The sequence below is a fragment of the Ostrea edulis genome, chromosome 5 (assembly GCF_947568905.1).
Source record: "Ostrea edulis chromosome 5, xbOstEdul1.1, whole genome shotgun sequence".
NCBI classification, from domain to species: Eukaryota; Metazoa; Mollusca; class Bivalvia; order Ostreida; family Ostreidae; genus Ostrea; species Ostrea edulis.
In genome coordinates, this window is record NC_079168.1 from 60,537,355 (window position 1) to 60,557,881 (window position 20,527).

At 31.6% G+C, this 20,527-nt stretch overlaps 1 protein-coding gene across 1 annotated transcript in view; it reads right to left on the minus strand.

Moving 5' to 3' along the window:
• Positions 1-824: 824 nt before the first annotated feature.
• The window catches only part of LOC125651097 (adipokinetic hormone/corazonin-related peptide receptor variant I-like), a 64,183-nt gene continuing 44,480 nt past the window's right edge, over positions 825-20,527 (minus strand). Inside the window, exons 4-6 of the mRNA XM_056165003.1 lie at positions 7,095-7,158; positions 4,715-4,803; positions 825-2,562 (exon numbers count right to left, since the gene is read on the minus strand). Coding sequence (XP_056020978.1) covers positions 2,435-2,562; positions 4,715-4,803; positions 7,095-7,158 — 281 coding nt within the window. The 3' untranslated portion in view covers positions 825-2,434. The remainder of the gene's footprint in view (positions 2,563-4,714; positions 4,804-7,094; positions 7,159-20,527) is intronic.

A 20,527-nucleotide genomic window follows, 5' to 3' on the forward strand; every position in this document is an offset into this window, starting at 1 on the left:
CACACACCCACACCCGCACACTCACCCACAGAGAGAGAGAGAGAGAGTCATCCACCCACACCCGCACACTCACCCACAGAGAGAGAGAGAGAGAGAGTCATCCACCCACACCCGCACACTCACCCACAGAGAGAGAGAGAGAGTCATCCACACACACCCACACCCGCACACTCACCCACAGAGAGAGAGTCATCCACACACCCGCACATACAGAGAGAGAGAGAGAGAGAGAGTAAATTGGGCACATTCTATTCATAATTACTGGTCGAAGATTGGTGAGAAGTGATACTACAGTTGGTCTGATAAATACCGAAACATACCATGTAAATCAAAAATAAAACACTGTGGGTATATGTATCCCTTCTTACCTATTCAATTAAACCTTTAAACATATGGAATTTGCATTCACAAGCTTAAGACTCCATACTATTCGTAATAGTTTCCAAACAAATATGGGGTATGCTTATTTTTAAAATCTTCTTTTATTTTTACAGATTCTTAGATAAATCCTTACCTATAAACAATAATGGGAAGAAACAAAGAAAAGTGTACACTAATAAAACATGTATAGATAGATAGACTGTAAAACTGGCGCGATTCTGGACCATTAATATCTTGTGTTTCCCACGTGATTCTTCCAAAAACCCCATATAATACTTTGTCGAATTGATATTCTATGACCAAGATGAATTGTAGAAAAGATTTATTGGGTGTCACAACTTTTTTACAACTCCAATCTAGGAATTGTTTCCGTTGCACTCGTCAACTTACTCTTAACAATTGCCTTTTGTATAAAATTGCGAAAAATAAGACAGACATTAATAATCAGTGTCGATATTTATTATCAAATATTAATCAACATATGATGAACTATACTGTTAATTGTACAAGTATAAAACCGTGGAATGTCTAATTGTTGCCTTTATTGTACACAACATATATTGCACAGGATGAAACTCTTCCATTCAGTCGACAGGTCTGGAGAGGTGACCCAATGACAGAGCTCTGCTGTTTACTGAGTGGCATAGTTTCATCCTGCATGGGATTTTATCTACTAGTATCGTAACTAAATGCAAGTACAACATAGGGAATCGATTTTATATCATGGCAGAATACATTTTTGTAGTTCACTTTTGATTTCATCACTTCTACGTAATTATCAAATTGAACTATTGCAATACTGATTAACATTCCTCTTTATCATTTCTTGGACCATAATGATGTAGATCAGGAATTCTCAAAATCATTGTGTAAATGAATTAAACCGCAAATTGAAAGATACGTATCGTACAAACAATAATTACGCTTTGCATGAAACTAGTACAAATATTTTCAAATACCCATTAGTATTTAAACAAGATGTGATTTGATGTGTCGAAAATACATTTGAAAATAAAACGTTATCTCAACCAGAAATCAGAAACATTTCCGTAAAACACTGTACATGTACACACGGAAAATCCTGCTATATCAACAACTATATATACAAATGAACCCCCTGTCCATTATAACATTGTCATTCAATACATAAACGGAAATTAGAAGAAGCCCAATTTCATTACAAATCGAGTCGATACGTCACGGGCCGTTTAGATAATGTTGGTTCTTATCATATTCCGTGCCAAGAGGACATGTCCTTTAAATAACCTATTATAATTATTCGTTTTATTTACAATGGAAATTAGTTCATTTTCCCTCTATCAGGATATCAATTTAGTGTGTGAAGGATAGTATAGTACTCCATTTTCTATCAATCCATTCTCATTTCATAACGAAACTTGAAAAAGTTAAAGCAATGCACTTTGCATGCTGACAGTTAGTGGGCTCAAAATAATTCCATCTACGATGTATTTATCATTTGAAAGATATCCACAAGCCTCATCAAATGATATGAAAAAACTAAATACTTTCGTGCTTTTCTTGGTGATGAAAAATAATTTTGTCAAAACATGTGATACAATTTGGGCCTCATAAACCCAAGATCTCAAAGTGCTTTGACGCCTTAAAGATATTGTGATCACCGTGAAATATTCGCACAATGAATTAATATCATATACGAAAAAGTGATAAAACATCAATGAGTTAGATTTTGATATACCATTTTACATGTATCAAGTCACTTGTGCATTTCAGGAACTGGAATCGTTCATTGGTCACAGGAAAGCTTTCATCTCATAAAACTTAATCGAATAAATGTTACCATTTGCGCTTCATAAACCCAAGATTTCAAAATATCTGGACCCCTTAATGATACATGTAATGTAGTCACCGTGAAATATTGGCTCAATTAGTTAATATCATATGAGAAAAGGTGATATAATTACAACGAGTTATGTACATACATAAAACCACATGTTCATTTCATGAACTGGAATTGTATAATAGTCATAAGAAAACTTTCATCTGAGAGTCATAACACGGCTACTGATGGCTGCTATTTGAAATTGTCCTGCTCGCTGGCTGTATTAGGGGTCATTGTGTATAACCCCATGCGGTTCAATCTGTCTTTGAACCACCCAACCCACCTCATAGCCTCCTTACGGAATGCTGCTGTAAACATACCTAGGAAATACAAAACAACTGAATGTTACTCACAGAATACAAAATCGAGAGTAGGGCAATCGCGGACCTCTGGACACACCAGAGGTAGGATCAGGTGCCTAGGAGGAGTACACATCCTCTGTTGACCAGTTATACCCGCCATGAATCCCCTATTCTAAATCAGCAAAATAGTCCAAATCAGCATGTATAAGACAGTCTTACAATTGGTATTAAACACATCAGATATCATTCTACCTAATTAAATATTGTGTTTCTAAATTAGATCGTTATAACGACAGTAGAATTTGCAAAATGTAGATTTTAAACATTGATACCCCAGTAACATCAACTTGTTTGTCAGTAGCTCGCCTCGATTTGAGAATTGACCATACTCAGAGAATGATATCGTGTATCGAATCAGTCGAGTGACACAGGCACCATATGCAGGGAAAATGTAATATTGCCACATAAATACTGAAAGTTGACGATGGAGAAGCTTAATTCATCCCGTTTGTCAATACGTAGAGTTGTCCGTTAACGTCCGTCTGGAGATTATATGGTGTCTTTCATTTCGAGTTCATTGAATGAAAGATAGTAATGGTAATAAATAAAACATCGTCGATGCATCTAAATGAGGAGTTGAGGGCGACAAGATATTTTCAGCTTTCGAATATATTTTGCCTCATAAGAATAAACAGGTCAGATAAGGAAGGAGCACAATTCGTGCCCATGGAATTCAAACATTGTTTGAAGACCTGATCACCAAATACTTCCTATATATTGTCAATTAGGAACTCCAGCATCTTCTTATGATTTACTTCAGAATACCTGTTCGTAGAATCGGAGTTGTGCTTTACAAAATAACTTTTTGAAAGACTGATCAACAAGATATGGATATTTTACAATAGAAAAAGCAGTTGCCTATGTAGTCAAATCACCTAGTCTGGTTTATCGCGAGAATGATGATGAAAGTATTGAAAAATCGTACGTATTGATGCTATTAATTTGGGGAAATAAAATTTAATTTGAAATTTACTAAAAGTTCTTTTTAGAATCCAAATTCAATTTACGCCACTTCTCTCATATGTTATGGTTTAATGCGTCTGGAAATTCTCTTTCACAACAGTTAATATTTTCGTGAAGAGTAAAGTTAGGGCTTTGTTGAACAATATTGAGTAAATTTAGAACGTCGTCACATGAGCTGTTGTTAGAAAAGGGTTGATAATCAAATATAACAAAGTCTCGATGAAAATGTCAGAGATGTAATTTTAACGAAATTGAAGACAAATATCAATTTGTTCTGTCGTGTTTTTATCATTCTGATTTACGTAAAATATACATCAAATGATATTATTTTACTCGACCATCCATGTTTAAACTTGTACAACTTTTTTCAATAAGAAAACAAAACTATTATGTAATTTAGCAAGGTTTTTTGGTAAAGCCACTGAGGCTAAGATACTATGAGTTTTCATCCTCCTTCATCATTTGGTCACGTGATTCTTTCCACATGATTACAATCACTAGTATACTGCGTGCGTGTGTGTGAAGTTTTGGAATCCAGTACTGGTACAGCAATTTATGTATTTAAAACTGAAACGTGATTGGGGGTAGGGGTGGTTGTCTTTTGAAAGGGAACTTGGAGTATAAGTTGGATTACCAAATGTAGAATAAAAGCCAAGTTCAATTGACCCAATAAGGACATGGCCTGCTGAGCTGAAGTCGGAAGAAGAAAAAGGACATGTATAAGGATTGTGTGTAAGATGGTCTATATCTAGGCACTGTAATGTTTGTAATGAAAACGTTTGGATACAACTAGTTTAGTATATTTTCAGGAAATACAAGGTGTAGATATGGATGGAATTCAAGTGTGTACTTTTTTGATATTAAGAATGTTGCTTATGTTGACGGCATATATTTCTTTGATAGTAAGGAACTGAGAGCGTGATTCGGAAGGATTAACATTCCTGTCTCGTAAGCATGATGGGTAAAATCCATAACCACGGAATTCTGTCACATATGATGAAGTCTATTGATTATCAGATTTAACGAACTTTCGAGAGATCTCGTTAATACTACTAAGTCTGATTTAGGGTGGGTTTTTTTCACTTACATCTCGATATGGTATTCGTGCAAGCTGTTATTTAAGTGAACTGAATCATTTTCGACCTACCGTACACAATGGGGTCGAGGCACGCACTGGATACAGCAAAAATAAAAAGGCCTCTTTGAACTTTGGTATCAATGTTTTTCGCTGATTCCCTGAAAGGAACAAAAATTAGCAGTCATAAATTAGAAAACAATGACAGGTCGGTCACTGGTCCGTCGTCAAGTTTTTAAATGAAAAGACAATGAACTCTCATTAGGCCTTAGGGGTACAGTGGCGTGTCTTACTGGAAAAGTCATTTATAGACAATAAAATCTATACTTTTAAAGACAAAGTGGTATCGTAAAATACATGCACAGCAAACTTCATAACAAAGATTCTCCCGGAAACCATTTTATCGTCAATCAACTCATTAATGAAAGGTTATTTGCAATGTTTTAGAATTGCCAATGCAATGTCTCTTTGAAACATCAAGATATACTATTAAAATATGTGCTCATATATCAAGATGTTGTTGATTACCTAATATTATGCAATAAAATGTGCGATACTACCACCCAAGTATCAATTATTGATACTTTTCTGTTTTTTAATGATTTCTTCTATTCAACGATGGAAAGCTGTGTCACGTCACTTTACATTGTGTTACCTATCAAACATCAAAATGTCAATGTACCCGGAGTCATGGATATCAAAATAAAAAGGTTTCTTTGGGGGCGTTGGCTGTCAGAAACAAGAACGTGTTATAGCTATTTTTATCGACTGAAACTGTATTCTTAAATCCATTAACTAGAGGCACATGGGCCTCATCTCGCTTCAGGTTCATGTACAACATTTTCTCACGTTAAACATTAAATCTCAAGTTATGCACCAATACCTCTTGTGCCCACATCTTGGACCCCGGATCAACTGTGTGGATTTGAATCTATAATACATGAGGATGCTTGTAAATCATGTTAAAAAATGTCATTGTTCTTCTTATGAAGATTGTCAAGGAGTTGTGACACAATACGTTTGAAGTTTTTCTATCACAGCAGCTAATATTTTCGTGAGGGTAAGTGATTTTATGGAAGTTTTGGAAGTCAGTAAAGGTACGGTAACTCGTGTTTATTTGTTCTATTGGTTGCGACATTAAACATGTTTAAAACTGAATGATTGTTTTGAAGAATTTTGTCGTTTGATTGATTGATTGCTTGATTACGGTTTTACAACGTTTTGGTAATATTCCAGCCATTTACGGCGATTAACTTACTGAAATATGTTTGACTGTGAGTGTTTGAATTTCCCTGATGGCCCCCAGTGAGCCTGAAAGGGAATTTGGAGTAGAATGTAAAATTAAAGCTAAGTTCGTTTATTAATTAGCCCTACAAAGATAATGCTATTACAAGCTTTTTAAGTATATATCATATATCATTCAATTCTTTTTCACGAAAATGAGAACATCCTATAATTTGGCTCTTGTTGAAAAGGCTTACACGGATGTGATGAATGTTTAGTAAGTTTGTTCGATCAGGCATTACATAGAATGTAAGCATATAAATTAGATAATTAGGTATATATAATGAGAACTGGAATAATTGATCAAATTTAGACCATATTTTCTCCAATAAACCTTAGTTTAGTTTTCCATGAGAAATTAACAATGCCGTGGAGGAATGATACAAGTTCACTTAAAAAATGTTTACTGCTCCTAATGGCGAAAAATAATTCATCGGCAAAGCCATAATGGGAGAGAGTAATTCCGTTAGGACTTGGATCAAGAATGTTGATCTAAATGTAGACTGAAACTCCCAAACAGCATTAGATTAGGATAATTATAACAAAATTACCAGTTGATGGAGAGAAGGCATGTATACATAAATGGGAGGGAAAAAAACACGTTTAAAAGTAAATATATTTTGGTCTTTCACTTAGATGCCCTTGCAATCGGAGATTCTGGTTTTGATCTGTCCGTCTGTCTGTTTGTCTGCAAAATCTTGAACATTGATCATAACGTTTGAATAGATGGCGATAGGATTTCACAAGGGTATTCCTTTTCACATGATCTTTCTTTTGGTAGCAGTTTTCCCTCATCACCTTGACCTTGGGATTTTACCTACTTTTGAAAAAGTTTAAATTTTGCCACAATGTTTGAACGGTTAGTACTATGACTTTCATATTTCACCTTTGCTTTATTACTTTGTTGTGATACGGGGCGGGGGGGGGGGGCATCATTGTTTAATAAAAACATCTTGTTTAAAGACATACGTCACTGAAAAACATAATGTGATTTTAGACTAAATACTGGTTACACCAGTTTTTCTCAATCATTCAAGTACATGTACCAACACCGTAATCCTGTGAGTCAGCAATATCTTACCCTTGATTCGTTGGTTGCGCATTTGACAAGGGTAGTGCAAATTGACACGTAAATAAAATTTTACACTCGTGCAACTGTGACACTCACCTGTCAATCCAAAACCACGACACCATTAGAAAATATGGAGTCCAACAAAGGACAAAAACAGTCACTGGAAAAAAAGAAGCATTTCGTCATGATAAAGAAAAAAAATCTGCACATCTGCATTTAAAACGTGAAATGAAACAGGTGGAATATTTTTATGCAAATGCCACTTAAATTACAAATTCATACAAAATTGTTTGCCCGAAGTAATCAAATTCAGTATATCCTTTAAGAGTGGTCAGTGTTTTTATGATTTAATGTCTATACTGTATATGTCAAAAATTCTGAGAAATCATGATTAACAATTTCTTGTTGTTACTTTCTTTAATAAACTAAGGAATCCTTAAAAGAAAGATCATATTATCCCTAACATATTACATGCCACTCAAATCATACTCATTGCATATTTCTATGCAACTAACATTTTCTTAAGAGTCCATAATAATCATTATAATTGTTATTCTAAGAGGAAATGTGTATGGTTTCAATATATACATTGATATTTTATCGCGGTCATAAAATTCACCTTTAACAAGTTTAAGTCCTTAGTTTTAATCGCAAATACTTTAGCACGAATTTTCCTCAAAGCAGCTACATATCCATCAATATAAAACTAGAAAAGTCGCTGAGCGGGGTTATTTCACACCGAGTAGATAACATGGGCATTTCTTTGATATCTTAAATCGGGTTAGAAATCTACAGATTACTGTATATTGGTGTAATAATATAAGTACATGATTACGTAGGAATCGGGAATTTAACGTGCGTTTTATGTTTTTCAATAACAGAGTCCCATTTTATGTGCTATTTACGCCTGATTTATGCGTATACGAGATAATCTATACCATTTGCCAATATCTTATTCTAATTTACACCATTTGCCAATATCTCGCTTAAGTCGCTGAAAAATGATAATAAAAGAAACATCAAATATAATGTTGATATAGATCCCCTGTACTTACAGCTGAAGGTATTAATTATCAAATCTGATTTTTCTTACAAAACAATTAACACAGGGACAGTAATTCCGTGCACTGGGGAAACCTGTCCGTTCCTTCTTTTCAGTTGTGTATACAAGATTGGATAAACTTGCAAAAAGTGCAGTTATTTGATGACAGATATGTTCTTCTGAAACTACGAAGAGCCAAAAATTTAATTTATACGGATGTTTGGTCATATTCTGTATATAATAAGCTCCAATTAAGTTTTTAAAATACATGAGGGTATAAACAGCAACACATAATAATAATAATGATGATTGGTTTTATATAGCGCTTTTTCCAGCGTATGCTGATCAAAGCGCTTTACAAAACATTATTACCCCGGCAGACCTTATATCAATCTAGAACTTTCTCAGCTTCCTGGGAAGCATACAGTGCAAACTGCCATTACAAGCGCTAGAGCACTAACATTCTAACAATATCTTTCACTGTCTATAGCCAGGTACCCCTTTTACACTTGGGTGGAGTGAGGAAATTCATGTAAAGTGCCTTTCCCAAGGACACAACGTCGGCCCTGCCGCGGCCAGGACTCGAACCCACGACCTTTCGGTCGAGTGCCTGACAGCCTAACCACAAGGCACACCAAAGTACGCCAGCGTAAAGCGTTGCAATTCATGTTCTCATATATTTACAAAAATGAAATTTATTTCTCCTATCTATATTTTACTCTGATTTCTGTCGGAGGGGACCTCGTACGTCGTTAAAATAGACGCACTATATTTATCAAGAGACTTGAGAGTTATGAGACATAAGCGCATTGTTTACAACGGCATTGCGCATGCGTTCATATGGAAATTACTATCATTACAATCTTAATTGACTTAAAAGATATCAAAGGAAAAAAATTGAAATGTATATTATTTCACAATATTCAATATTTTAAAATCTATATTCTGAAATTCTAGACAAGAGGCCTACAGGCCCTATCGGTCACATGACTATTAGTTAAAACTATTACTAGCCCCAAGGACTACGACATTCATGATCATTTTTCTGTTCAGCAGCAGTATAAAGCATACTGATGAAAGATTATACATACAAAATGTATGTTATACTAACACCATAGGACTATTTTGGACCTGTCCAAGAGTCAGAACCCTGGGGCTGCGAAATTTACAATTTTGGAATACTTTTCTGCTTTTTCAAAATATGCATTTAGTTTTTATACAATATCAACAAAATGTTCCTAAATATGCATTTAATTGTCATATAGTATCAATAGTATCAATAAAATTAAAGAAGTCTTTCAAATGATAAAGACAATCACTATGATAATTTTGGTCCCACCCTGGAACCCTGGAACCAAAACCCCCACCCCTTGGATCATGAAATTTACAATTTTGGCCAAGGGCTACCTGCTACTTCTATATATCCATTTAGTGTCAGTTTAGTATCAATAGCATTAAAGGAGCGTTATAAATGTTTTGCACAAACTATATATGCCAAGGGGCCCCGTTAGAACATGTATACCGGGGATCATGAAATGTATAATTGTGGTAAAGGTTTTCCTCTTTTTGGCGGTTTTTGCCCCGTCCCTAAGGCTCTTGGCGTATACAGGGGTCCTGAAATCTACATTGAAAGTCCCCCTTGTCCCAACGATGCACCATACTAAATTTGAAAAGAATTCGAAGGATAGTTATCAAGAAGATAGAAATGTTCAATTGTTAACAAACACATTTAATCACTTTAAACAATTCGGCCCCACTCTGGCCGAAATCCCCCTGAACCCCCACCCCTTGGATCAGAAGTTTGGTAAAGGGTTACCTGCACTTTCTAAATATCTATAAATCAGTGTCAATTTTGTATCAGTAACGTTAAAGACGATGCTATTTAAATGTTTCACACATAAAAATTATATCCCAAGCTTGGTCCTGCCCTAGAGTCAAAACCTCTGCCTCAGGAATCATAAAATCTACAATTTTTGTAAAGGCACAAGTGAAGTTCTACAAAATTAAGAGCCCCATATCTTGATAAGGTAAACAGTGTAATTCGTTACAATTTTTACAATCCTTGGTTCATATTGGTTGAAAAGTCGAAGTCATGGAAAAGAAATTACAAGAATTTTAGCTTCACCTTTTATCCAAATGTTATTAGATTTGCAAGACGACTACTTTTGATACCTACCCCTAAATGTATAAATTCTCCGTATCCATGATTTACATTACATTTCTTATCTAATAATTCCTAAATCATCTGGTTCTCTGTTATAAAAGATGAAGGTCATTCAAATGATAACTGTCTGGTAATTATTTGATTCTTCGATTTTAATAGTTTCGGGTTTAAATAGATTAAATACAATAAAATTTACAAAATGACTTTTTACTCTGATTGCAATACCACTTGCAGGAAAGCTAGATAAGAGAGGATGCCGGCTTTACAGACCCTATTTCTAATAAGATTAGAATTTCATTAATTAATTTGTCTCGAAGAAATTAATGTCTTTCATTTCGCAATTAACTTAATTTAAGGCATCTCCTTTGAGAAATGTTATTTTGACCTTTCGAATATAACATAAAAGTCTATTCATTTACCTTTAAATGTTGATATATGGCTAATGTTAATGTTATCTGTGGCTGGATTACGTACTAATCCAGGCTTACCACTCGTCCCTAATGAGGCATCTCCATATCATGTTGTATACCAAAAGGCTTGACACGTTAAACAGATATCGAAATAATCGGCTATAAACGTTGAAAGAAAACGGAAACCTAGACCATGTTTGGCTCGTGTTTTATCGCTGATCGATCTCGACTTCTAGACAGTCCATGAAGAAAACGGGTCTAATCAATAATTGCGTGTACGCTTAGACATAAGGACGCTGTTTTTGTTGAATTATCTACTTATGTCAATGGAAATATGAAGAGAACAACTTTAGTTATTTTTAATGAAAGAATCCAAAAAGAAATTATTAGATGTTTTGTTTCTTAAATTTCCCCCAGAAATTCTTTTTATGAATCTCGAAAGAGTCTTAATATGAACTGATACCGAAAACGAATGTTAATGTACACTGTATTATATACATTTTTATACATGCCGTCCTTCATTAGGTGAATAGTCTTGTCCTAAAAACATACAAGCAACAGGGTCCACATTATACTAATCACTATGTCCCACGTTATACTAATGACTATGTCCCACATCATACTAATCACTATGTCCCACATTATACTAATGACTATGTCCCACATCATACTAATGACTATGTCCCACATTATACTAATCACTATGTCCCACATTATACTAATGACTATGTCCCACATCATACTAATGACTATGTCCCACATCATACTAATCACTATGTCCCACATCATACTAATCACTATGTCCCACATCATACTAATCACTATGTCCCACATCATACTAATCACTATGTCCCACATCATACTAATCACTATGTCCCACATTATACTAATCACTATGTCCCACATCATATTAATCACAATGTCCCACATCATACTAATGACTATGTCCCACATTATACTAATGACTATGTCCCACATTATACTAATCACTATGTCCCACATCATACTAATCACTATGTCCGTCGGTCAAAACTTAGTGTGTGGCAATATATCCTGTATCTTTTGACCTTCAAACTTATTTTCAGTATGAAACCAAGAAATTCGTGAGAGAAAAACAATTTGAGGTTGGAAGGTCATATGTCAAAATAAGATGAATTTGTGTATTATAACGGACATTTCAATATGTAAATGAACGACTGTCAGAGGTTGTATTCTTAGAGTGAATCTGGTAAACAATTCTGTTGAGCGCTGACAAACAAGAGACCTTATCGCGGTCACCAGAGTACTAGTTAAAAGTATCACGAGTCCCAAGGACAATGGAATCTAGAAAAAAAAATATCCTGTTCTGAATATCTAAGTTAAATTCTAATGTTCAGCAACAGTATAAAACAAGATGTGTTCTTAAAACTTCATTTCCCTCAAAAGTGCATACACTGATGAAAGACTGAACATAATATACTATATGTATTAACATTAAACAATACGTCTTTGCAGAATACACCCATATGGGTCAAGCAAACAAATGAACAAATTAGGAACATAAATATGTGAATGCAATAGGGGGTCATCTTGTTAGACCCCCTATTGGATGTTTTTATTTTGAGTATACATGTATATGTTTTCTTTCTCAATGTTAATTTTATAGATGTATGTAACATGGGGTCGTCTAGTCATTTACAGCATATGATTTAAATTTTTACTGGGTTTTAATGACTCCCTGTACTGTATATATTTTTCTCATTTACTAAATAAATGACATTTTCTATTCTCAAACTTGTTTTGATTTGCCTGCTTTGATAAAAAAAAAATCGAGTCGAGTCATCTTGGCTAGTGTTTTTGAGCTAAAGATCATTCATATATATATATATTTAAAAAAAATATGAAAAGAAAACACAGAAATCCTCCGAGGATTTCTGTGTTTTCTTTTCATATTTTTTAAAATATTAGTATCCGATTACTGAGACTCTATTTCAATTTTGGATATATATATATATATATATATATATATATATATATATATATATATATATATATACACTCGCATATGATATACAATAGGTGTAAGAAATTTACTCATTTATTACGCTTGACATCGAACTTTTATTTCTTAATTCTAGTGATTGTTTTATAAAAGTACAAACCACCAATATAACTTCAAGCTCTATGTCATTATGCATTTAGTTTTTCTTAAAAAAATATGCAGGTGTAGAGAAGATATTTAGTAATTTGTAAATTTTTGGCAGTTTTTGCTCCACTCCGAAGGTCCCGGGGTGCAGGAGTCCTGAAATTTACAATTTATGTCCCCATTGTCTCAAAGATGCTTCATACCAAATTTGAAAAGAATAGGAATGGTAGTAATCAAGAAGTTAAAAATTTCTATTGTTCACACATTTAATAACTGACCATTTAGGCCCCACCCTGATACCAAAATCCCTACCCCTGGGATCATCAAATTTACAATTTTGGTAAAGGATTACCTGTTCTTTTTAAATATCCATTTAGTTTCAATTTAATATGGATAGCACTACAGAAGATGTTATTTAAGTATTTTACACAAAAACACTATTTACTAAGTTTGGCCCCGCCCTTGGGTCAGAAATTTTTCCGGGACTCTAAAATAAATGGGAGCGGGGGGGGGGGGGCAATATGTTTGGAATTGTATAATACGTAACCCAGTTATTGTTAAAAATACAAATTTTGCATTGGTATTGTTAAGCATGCTAACTTCCTGTTAGTGCATGTATAACGTTTTATAAAGTAAGAAGAAAGTCGTACATGTATAAAGATCACGTTCACTTGTAGCACTAACTACACGTAGTAAGCGGGGGTCAAGCTTTCTGGTTAATCCAACATATTTCTTGCAATTTATCCATTTTGTGTTGTAGCTATTCAACGAGTCATCAATACTTAACTATCGTGCGTCATTGATACTGGTCAAAAACCCGCTTCGAACTTCTTGGTGAATCTTTTTTCCAAATTCATGTACATTGTGAAATACAACGAATAAACATTGCTCTAGTTATTTATTCACTCGCAGCTATGCCAAAGTTTTGATGAAATAGATTTTTTCCAGATGCTTCAAGAGGGCAAAACTATCTGAAACCTCTTCATTAAACATCGATGGAGGGCATGCCAGAGATGATTTTTAAATAAAATATTGGGTCTACAAGCATTCAGAAATTTATTTTACTCCTAAGACAGGATTTAAGGTACATGTTTATGTGTAGGATTTAAGGTACATGTTTATGTATAGGATTTAAGGTACATGTTTTTATGTATAGGATTTAAGGTACATGTTTTTATGTATAGGATTTAAGGTACATGTTTATGTATAGGATTTAAGGTACATGTTTTTATGTATAGGATTTAAGGTACATGTTTATGTATAGGATTTAAGGTACATGTTTATGTATAGGATTTAAGGTACATGTTTATGTATAGGATTTAAGGTACATATTTATGTGTAGGATTTAAGGTACTTGTTTTTATGTATAGGATTTAAGGTACATGTTTATGTATAGGATTTAAGGTACATGTTTATGTGTAGGATTTAAGGTACATGTTTTTGTGTATAGGATTTAAGGTACATGTTTATGTATAGGATTTAAGGTACATGTAATTTATGTATAGGATTTAAGGTACATGTTTTTATGTATAGGATTTAAGGTACATGTTTATGTATAGGATTTAAGGTACATGTAATTTATGTATAGGATTTAAGGTACATGTTTTTATGTATAGGATTAAAGGTACATGTTTATGTATAGGATTTAAGGTACATGTAATTTATGTATAGGATTTAAGGTACATGTTTTTATGTATAGGATTTAAGGTACATGTTTATGTGTAGGATTTAAGGTTCATGTGTATGTATAGGATTTAAGGTACATGTTTATGTGTAGGATTTAAGGTACATGTTTTTATGTATAGGATTTAAGGTACATGTTTATGTGTAGGATTTAAGGTTCATGTTTATGTATAGGATTTAAGGTACATGTTTATGTATAGGATTTAAGGTACATGTAATTTATGTATAGGATTTAAGGTACATGTTTTTATGTATAGGATTTAAGGTACATGTTTATGTATAGGATTTAAGGTACATGTAATTTATGTATAGGATTTAAGGTACATGTTTTTATGTATAGGATTTAAGGTACATGTTTATGTGTAGGATTTAAGGTTCATGTTTCTGTATAGGATTTAAGGTACATGTAATTTATGTATAGGATTTAAGGTACATGTTTTTATGTATAGGATTTAAGGTACATGTTTATGTATAGGATTTCAGGTACATGTTTATGTATAGGATTTAAGGTACATGTTTTTATGTATAGGATTTAAGGTACATGTTTATGTATAGGATTTAAGGTACATGTTTATGTATAGGATTTAAGGTACATGTTTATGTATAGGATTTAAGGTACATGTTTTCATGTATAGGATTTAAGGTACATGTTTTTATGTATAGGATTTAAGGTACATGTTTTCATGTATAGGATTTAAGGTACATGTTTATGTATAGGATTTAAGGTACATGTTTATGTATAGGATTTAAGGTACATGTTTAGGTATAGGATTTAAGGTACATGTTTATGTGTAGGATTTAAGGTACATGTTTTTATGTATAGGATTTAAGGTACATGTTTATGTATAGGATTTAAGGTACATGTAATTTATGTATAGGATTTAAGGTACATGTTTATGTATAGGATTTAAGGTACATGTTTATGTGTAGGATTTAAGGTACATGTTTTTATGTATAGGATTTAAGGTACATGTTTTTATGTATAGGATTTAAGGTACATGTTTTTATGTATAGGATTTAAGGTATATGTTTTTATGTATAGGATTTAAGGTACATGTTTTTATGTATAGGATTTAAGGTACATGTTTATGTATAGGATTTAAGGTACATGTTTATGTATAGGATTTAAGGTACATGTTTTTATGTATAGGATTTAAGGTACGTATTTATGTGTAGGATTTAAGGTACATGTTTTTATGTATAGGATTTAAGGTACATGTTTTTATGTATAGGATTTAAGGTACATGTTTTTATGTATAGGATTTAAGGTACATGTTTTTATGTATAGGATTTAAGGTACATGTTTATGTATAGGATTTAAGGTACATGTTTATGTGTAGGATTTAAGGTACATGTTTTTATGTATAGGATTTAAGGTACATGTTTTTATGTATAGGATTTAAGGTACATGTTTTTATGTATAGGATTTAAGGTATATGTTTTTATGTATAGGATTTAAGGTACATGTTTTTATGTATAGGATTTAAGGTACATGTTTATGTATAGGATTTAAGGTACATGTTTATGTATAGGATTTAAGGTACATGTTTTTATGTATAGGATTTAAGGTACGTATTTATGTGTAGGATTTAAGGTACATGTTTTTATGTATAGGATTTAAGGTACATGTTTTTATGTATAGGATTTAAGGTACATGTTTTTATGTATAGGATTTAAGGTACATGTTTTTATGTATAGGATTTAAGGTACATGTTTATGTATAGGATTTAAGGTACATGTAATTTATGTATAGGATTTAAGGTTCATGTTTATGTATAGGATTTAAGGTACATGTTTTTATGTATAGGATTTAAGGTACATGTTTATGTATAGGATTTAAGGTACATGTTTATGTGTAGGATTTAAGGTACATGTTTTTATGTATAGGATTTAAGGTACATGTTTTTATGTATAGGATTTAAGGTACATGTTTTTATGTATAGGATTTAAGGTATATGTTTTTATGTATAGGATTTAAGGTACATGTTTTTATGTATAGGATTTAAGGTATATGTTTTTATGTATAGGATTTAAGGTACATGTTTTTATGTATAGGATTTAAGGTACATGTTTATGTATAGGATTTAAGGTACATGTTTATGTATAGGATTTAAGGTACATGTTTTTATGTATAGGATTTAAGGTACGTATTTATGTGTAGGATTTAAGGTACATGTTTTTATGTATAGGATTTAAGGTACATGTTTTTATGTATAGGATTTAAGGTACATGTTTTTATGTATAGGATTTAAGGTACATGTTTTTATGTATAGGATTTAAGGTACATGTTTATGTATAGGATTTAAGGTACATGTTTATGTGTAGGATTTAAGGTACATGTTTTTATGTATAGGATTTAAGGTACATGTTTTTATGTATAGGATTTAAGGTACATGTTTTTATGTATAGGATTTAAGGTATATGTTTTTATGTATAGGATTTAAGGTACATGTTTTTATGTATAGGATTTAAGGTACATGTTTATGTATAGGATTTAAGGTACATGTTTATGTATAGGATTTAAGGTACATGTTTTTATGTATAGGATTTAAGGTACGTATTTATGTGTAGGATTTAAGGTACATGTTTTTATGTATAGGATTTAAGGTACATGTTTTTATGTATAGGATTTAAGGTACATGTTTTTATGTATAGGATTTAAGGTACATGTTTTTATGTATAGGATTTAAGGTACATGTTTATGTATAGGATTTAAGGTACATGTAATTTATGTATAGGATTTAAGGTTCATGTTTATGTATAGGATTTAAAGTACATGTTTATGTGTAGGATTTAAGGTACATGTTTATGTATAGGATTTAAGGTACATGTTTTTATGTATAGGATTTAAGGTACATGTTTTTATGTATAGGATTTAAGGTACATGTTTTTATGTATAGGATTTAAGGTACATGTTTTTATGTATAGGATTTAAGGTACATGTTTATGTATAGGATTTAAGGTACATGTAATTTATGTATAGGATTTAAGGTACATGTTTATGTATAGGATTTAAGGTACATGTTTTTATGTATAGGATTTAAGGTACATGTTTTTATGTATAGGATTTAAGGTACATGTTTTTATGTATAGGATTTAGGGTACATGTTTTTATGTATATGATTTAAGGTACATGTTTATGTATAGGATTTAAGGTACATGTAATTTATGTATAGGATTTAAGGTACATGTTTATGTATAGGATTTAAGGTACATGTTTTTATGTATAGGATTTAAGGTACATGTTTTCATGTATAGGATTTAAGGTACATGTTTATGTATAGAATTTAAGGTACATGTTTATGTATAGGATTTAAGGTACATGTTTATGTATAGGATTTAAGGTACATGTAATTTATGTATAGGATTTAAGGTACATGTAATTTATGTATAGGATTTAAGGTACATGTAATTTATGTATAGGATTTAAAGTACATGTTTATGTATAGGATTTAAGGTACATATTTATGTGTAGGATTTAAGGTACTTGTTTTTATGTATAGGATTTAAGGTACATGTTTATGTATAGGATTTAAGGTACATGTTTATGTGTAGGATTTAAGGTACATGTTTTTATGTATAGGATTTAAGGTACATGTTTATGTATAGGATTTAAGGTACATGTAATTTATGTATAGGATTTAAGGTACATGTTTATGTATAGGATTTAAGGTACATGTAATTTATATATAGGATTTAAGGTACATGTAATTTATGTATAGGATTTAAGGTACATGTAATTTATGTATAGGATTTAAAGTACATGTTTATGTATAGGATTTAAGGTACATGTTTATATGTAGGATTTAAGGTACATGTATTTTATGTATAGGATTTAAGGTACATGTTTATGTATAGGATTTAAGGTACATGTAATTTATGTATAGGATTTAAGGTACATGTTTATATGTAGGATTTAAGGTACATGTAATTTATGTATAGGATTTAAGGTACATGTAATTTATGTATAGGATTTAAGGTACATGTTTATGTATAGGATTTAAGGTACATGTTTATGTATAGGATTTAAGGTACATGTTTAGGTATAGGATTTAAGGTACATGTTTATGTGTAGGATTTAAGGTACATGTTTTTATGTATAGGATTTAAGGTACATGTAATTTATGTATAGGATTTAAGGTTCATGTTTATGTATAGGATTTAAGGTACATGTTTATGTGTAGGATTTAAGGTACATGTTTTTATGTATAGGATTTAAGGTACATGTTTTTATGTATAGGATTTAAGGTACATGTTTTTATGTATAGGATTTAAGGTACATGTTTTTATGTATAGGATTTAAGGTACATGTTTATGTATAGGATTTAAGGTACATGTTTATGTTTAGGATTTAAGGTACATGTTTATGTATAGGATTTAAGGTACGTATTTATGTGTAGGATTTAAGGTACATGTTTTTATGTATGGGATTTAAGGTACATGTTTATGTATAGGATTTAAGGTACATGTAATTTATGTATAGGATTTAAGGTTCATGTTTATGTATAGGATTTAAAGTACATGTTTATGTGTAGGATTTAAGGTACATGTTTTTATGTATAGGATTTAAGGTACATGTTTTTATGTATAGGATTTAAGGTACATGTTTTTATGTATAGGATTTAAGGTACATGTTTTTATGTATAGGATTTAAGGTACATGTTTATGTATAGGATTTAAGGTACATGTTTATGTATAGCATTTAAGGTACATGTTCATGTATAGGATTTAAGGTACGTATTTATGTGTAGGATTTAAGGTACATGTTTTTATGTATAGGATTTAAGGTACATGTTTATGTATAGGATTTAAGGTACATGTAATTTATGTATAGGATTTAAGGTACATGTTTATGTATCGGATTTAAGGTACATGTTTTTATGTATAGGATTTAAGGTACATGTTTTTATGTATAGGATTTAAGGTACATGTTTTTATGTATAGGATTTAGGGTACATGTTTTTATGTATATGATTTAAGGTACATGTTGATGTATAGGATTTAAGGTACATGTAATTTATGTATAGGATTTAAGGTACATGTTTATGTATAGGATTTAAGGTACATGTTTATGTGTAGGATTTAAGGTACATGTTTATGTATAGGATTTAAGGTACATGTAATTTATGTATAGGATTTAAGGTACATGTAATTTATGTATAAGATTTAAGGTACATGTAATTTATGTATAGGATTTAAGGTACATGTTTATGTATAGGATTTAAGGTACATGTTTATGTATAGGATTTAAGGTACATGTTTATGTATAGGATTTAAGGTACGTATTTATGTGTAGGATTTAAGGTACATGTTTTTATGTATAGGATTTAAGGTACATGTTTATGTATAGGATTTAAGGTACATGTAATTTATGTATAGGATTTAAGGTGCATGTTTATGTATAGGATTTAAAGTACATGTTTATGTGTAGGATTTAAGGTACATGTTTTTATGTATAGGATTTAAGGTACATGTTTTTATGTATAGGATTTAAGGTACATGTTTTTATGTATAGGATTTAAGGTACATGTTTTTATGTATAGGATTTAAGGTACATGTTTTTATGTATAGGATTTAAGGTACATGTTTATGTATAGGATTTAAGGTACATGTTTATGTATAGCATTTAAGGTACATGTTTATGTATAGGATTTAAGGTACGTATTTATGTGTAGGATTTAAGGTACATGTTTTTATGTATAGGATTTAAGGTACATGTTTATGTATACGATTTAAGGTACATGTAATTTATGTATAGGATTTAAGGTACATGTTTATGTATAGGATTTAAGGTACATGTTTTTATGTATAGGATTTAAGGTACATGTTTTTATGTATAGGATTTAAGGTACATGTTTTTATGTATAGGATTTAGGGTACATGTTTTTATGTATATGATTTAAGGTACATGTTGATGTATAGGATTTAAGGTACATGTAATTTATGTATAGGATTTAAGGTACATGTTGATGTATAGGATTTAAGGTACATGTTTATGTGTAGGATTTAAGGTACAAGTTTTTTATGTATAGGATTTAAGGTACATGTTTATGTGTAGGATTTAAGGTACATGTTTATGTATAGGATTTAAGGTACATGTAATTT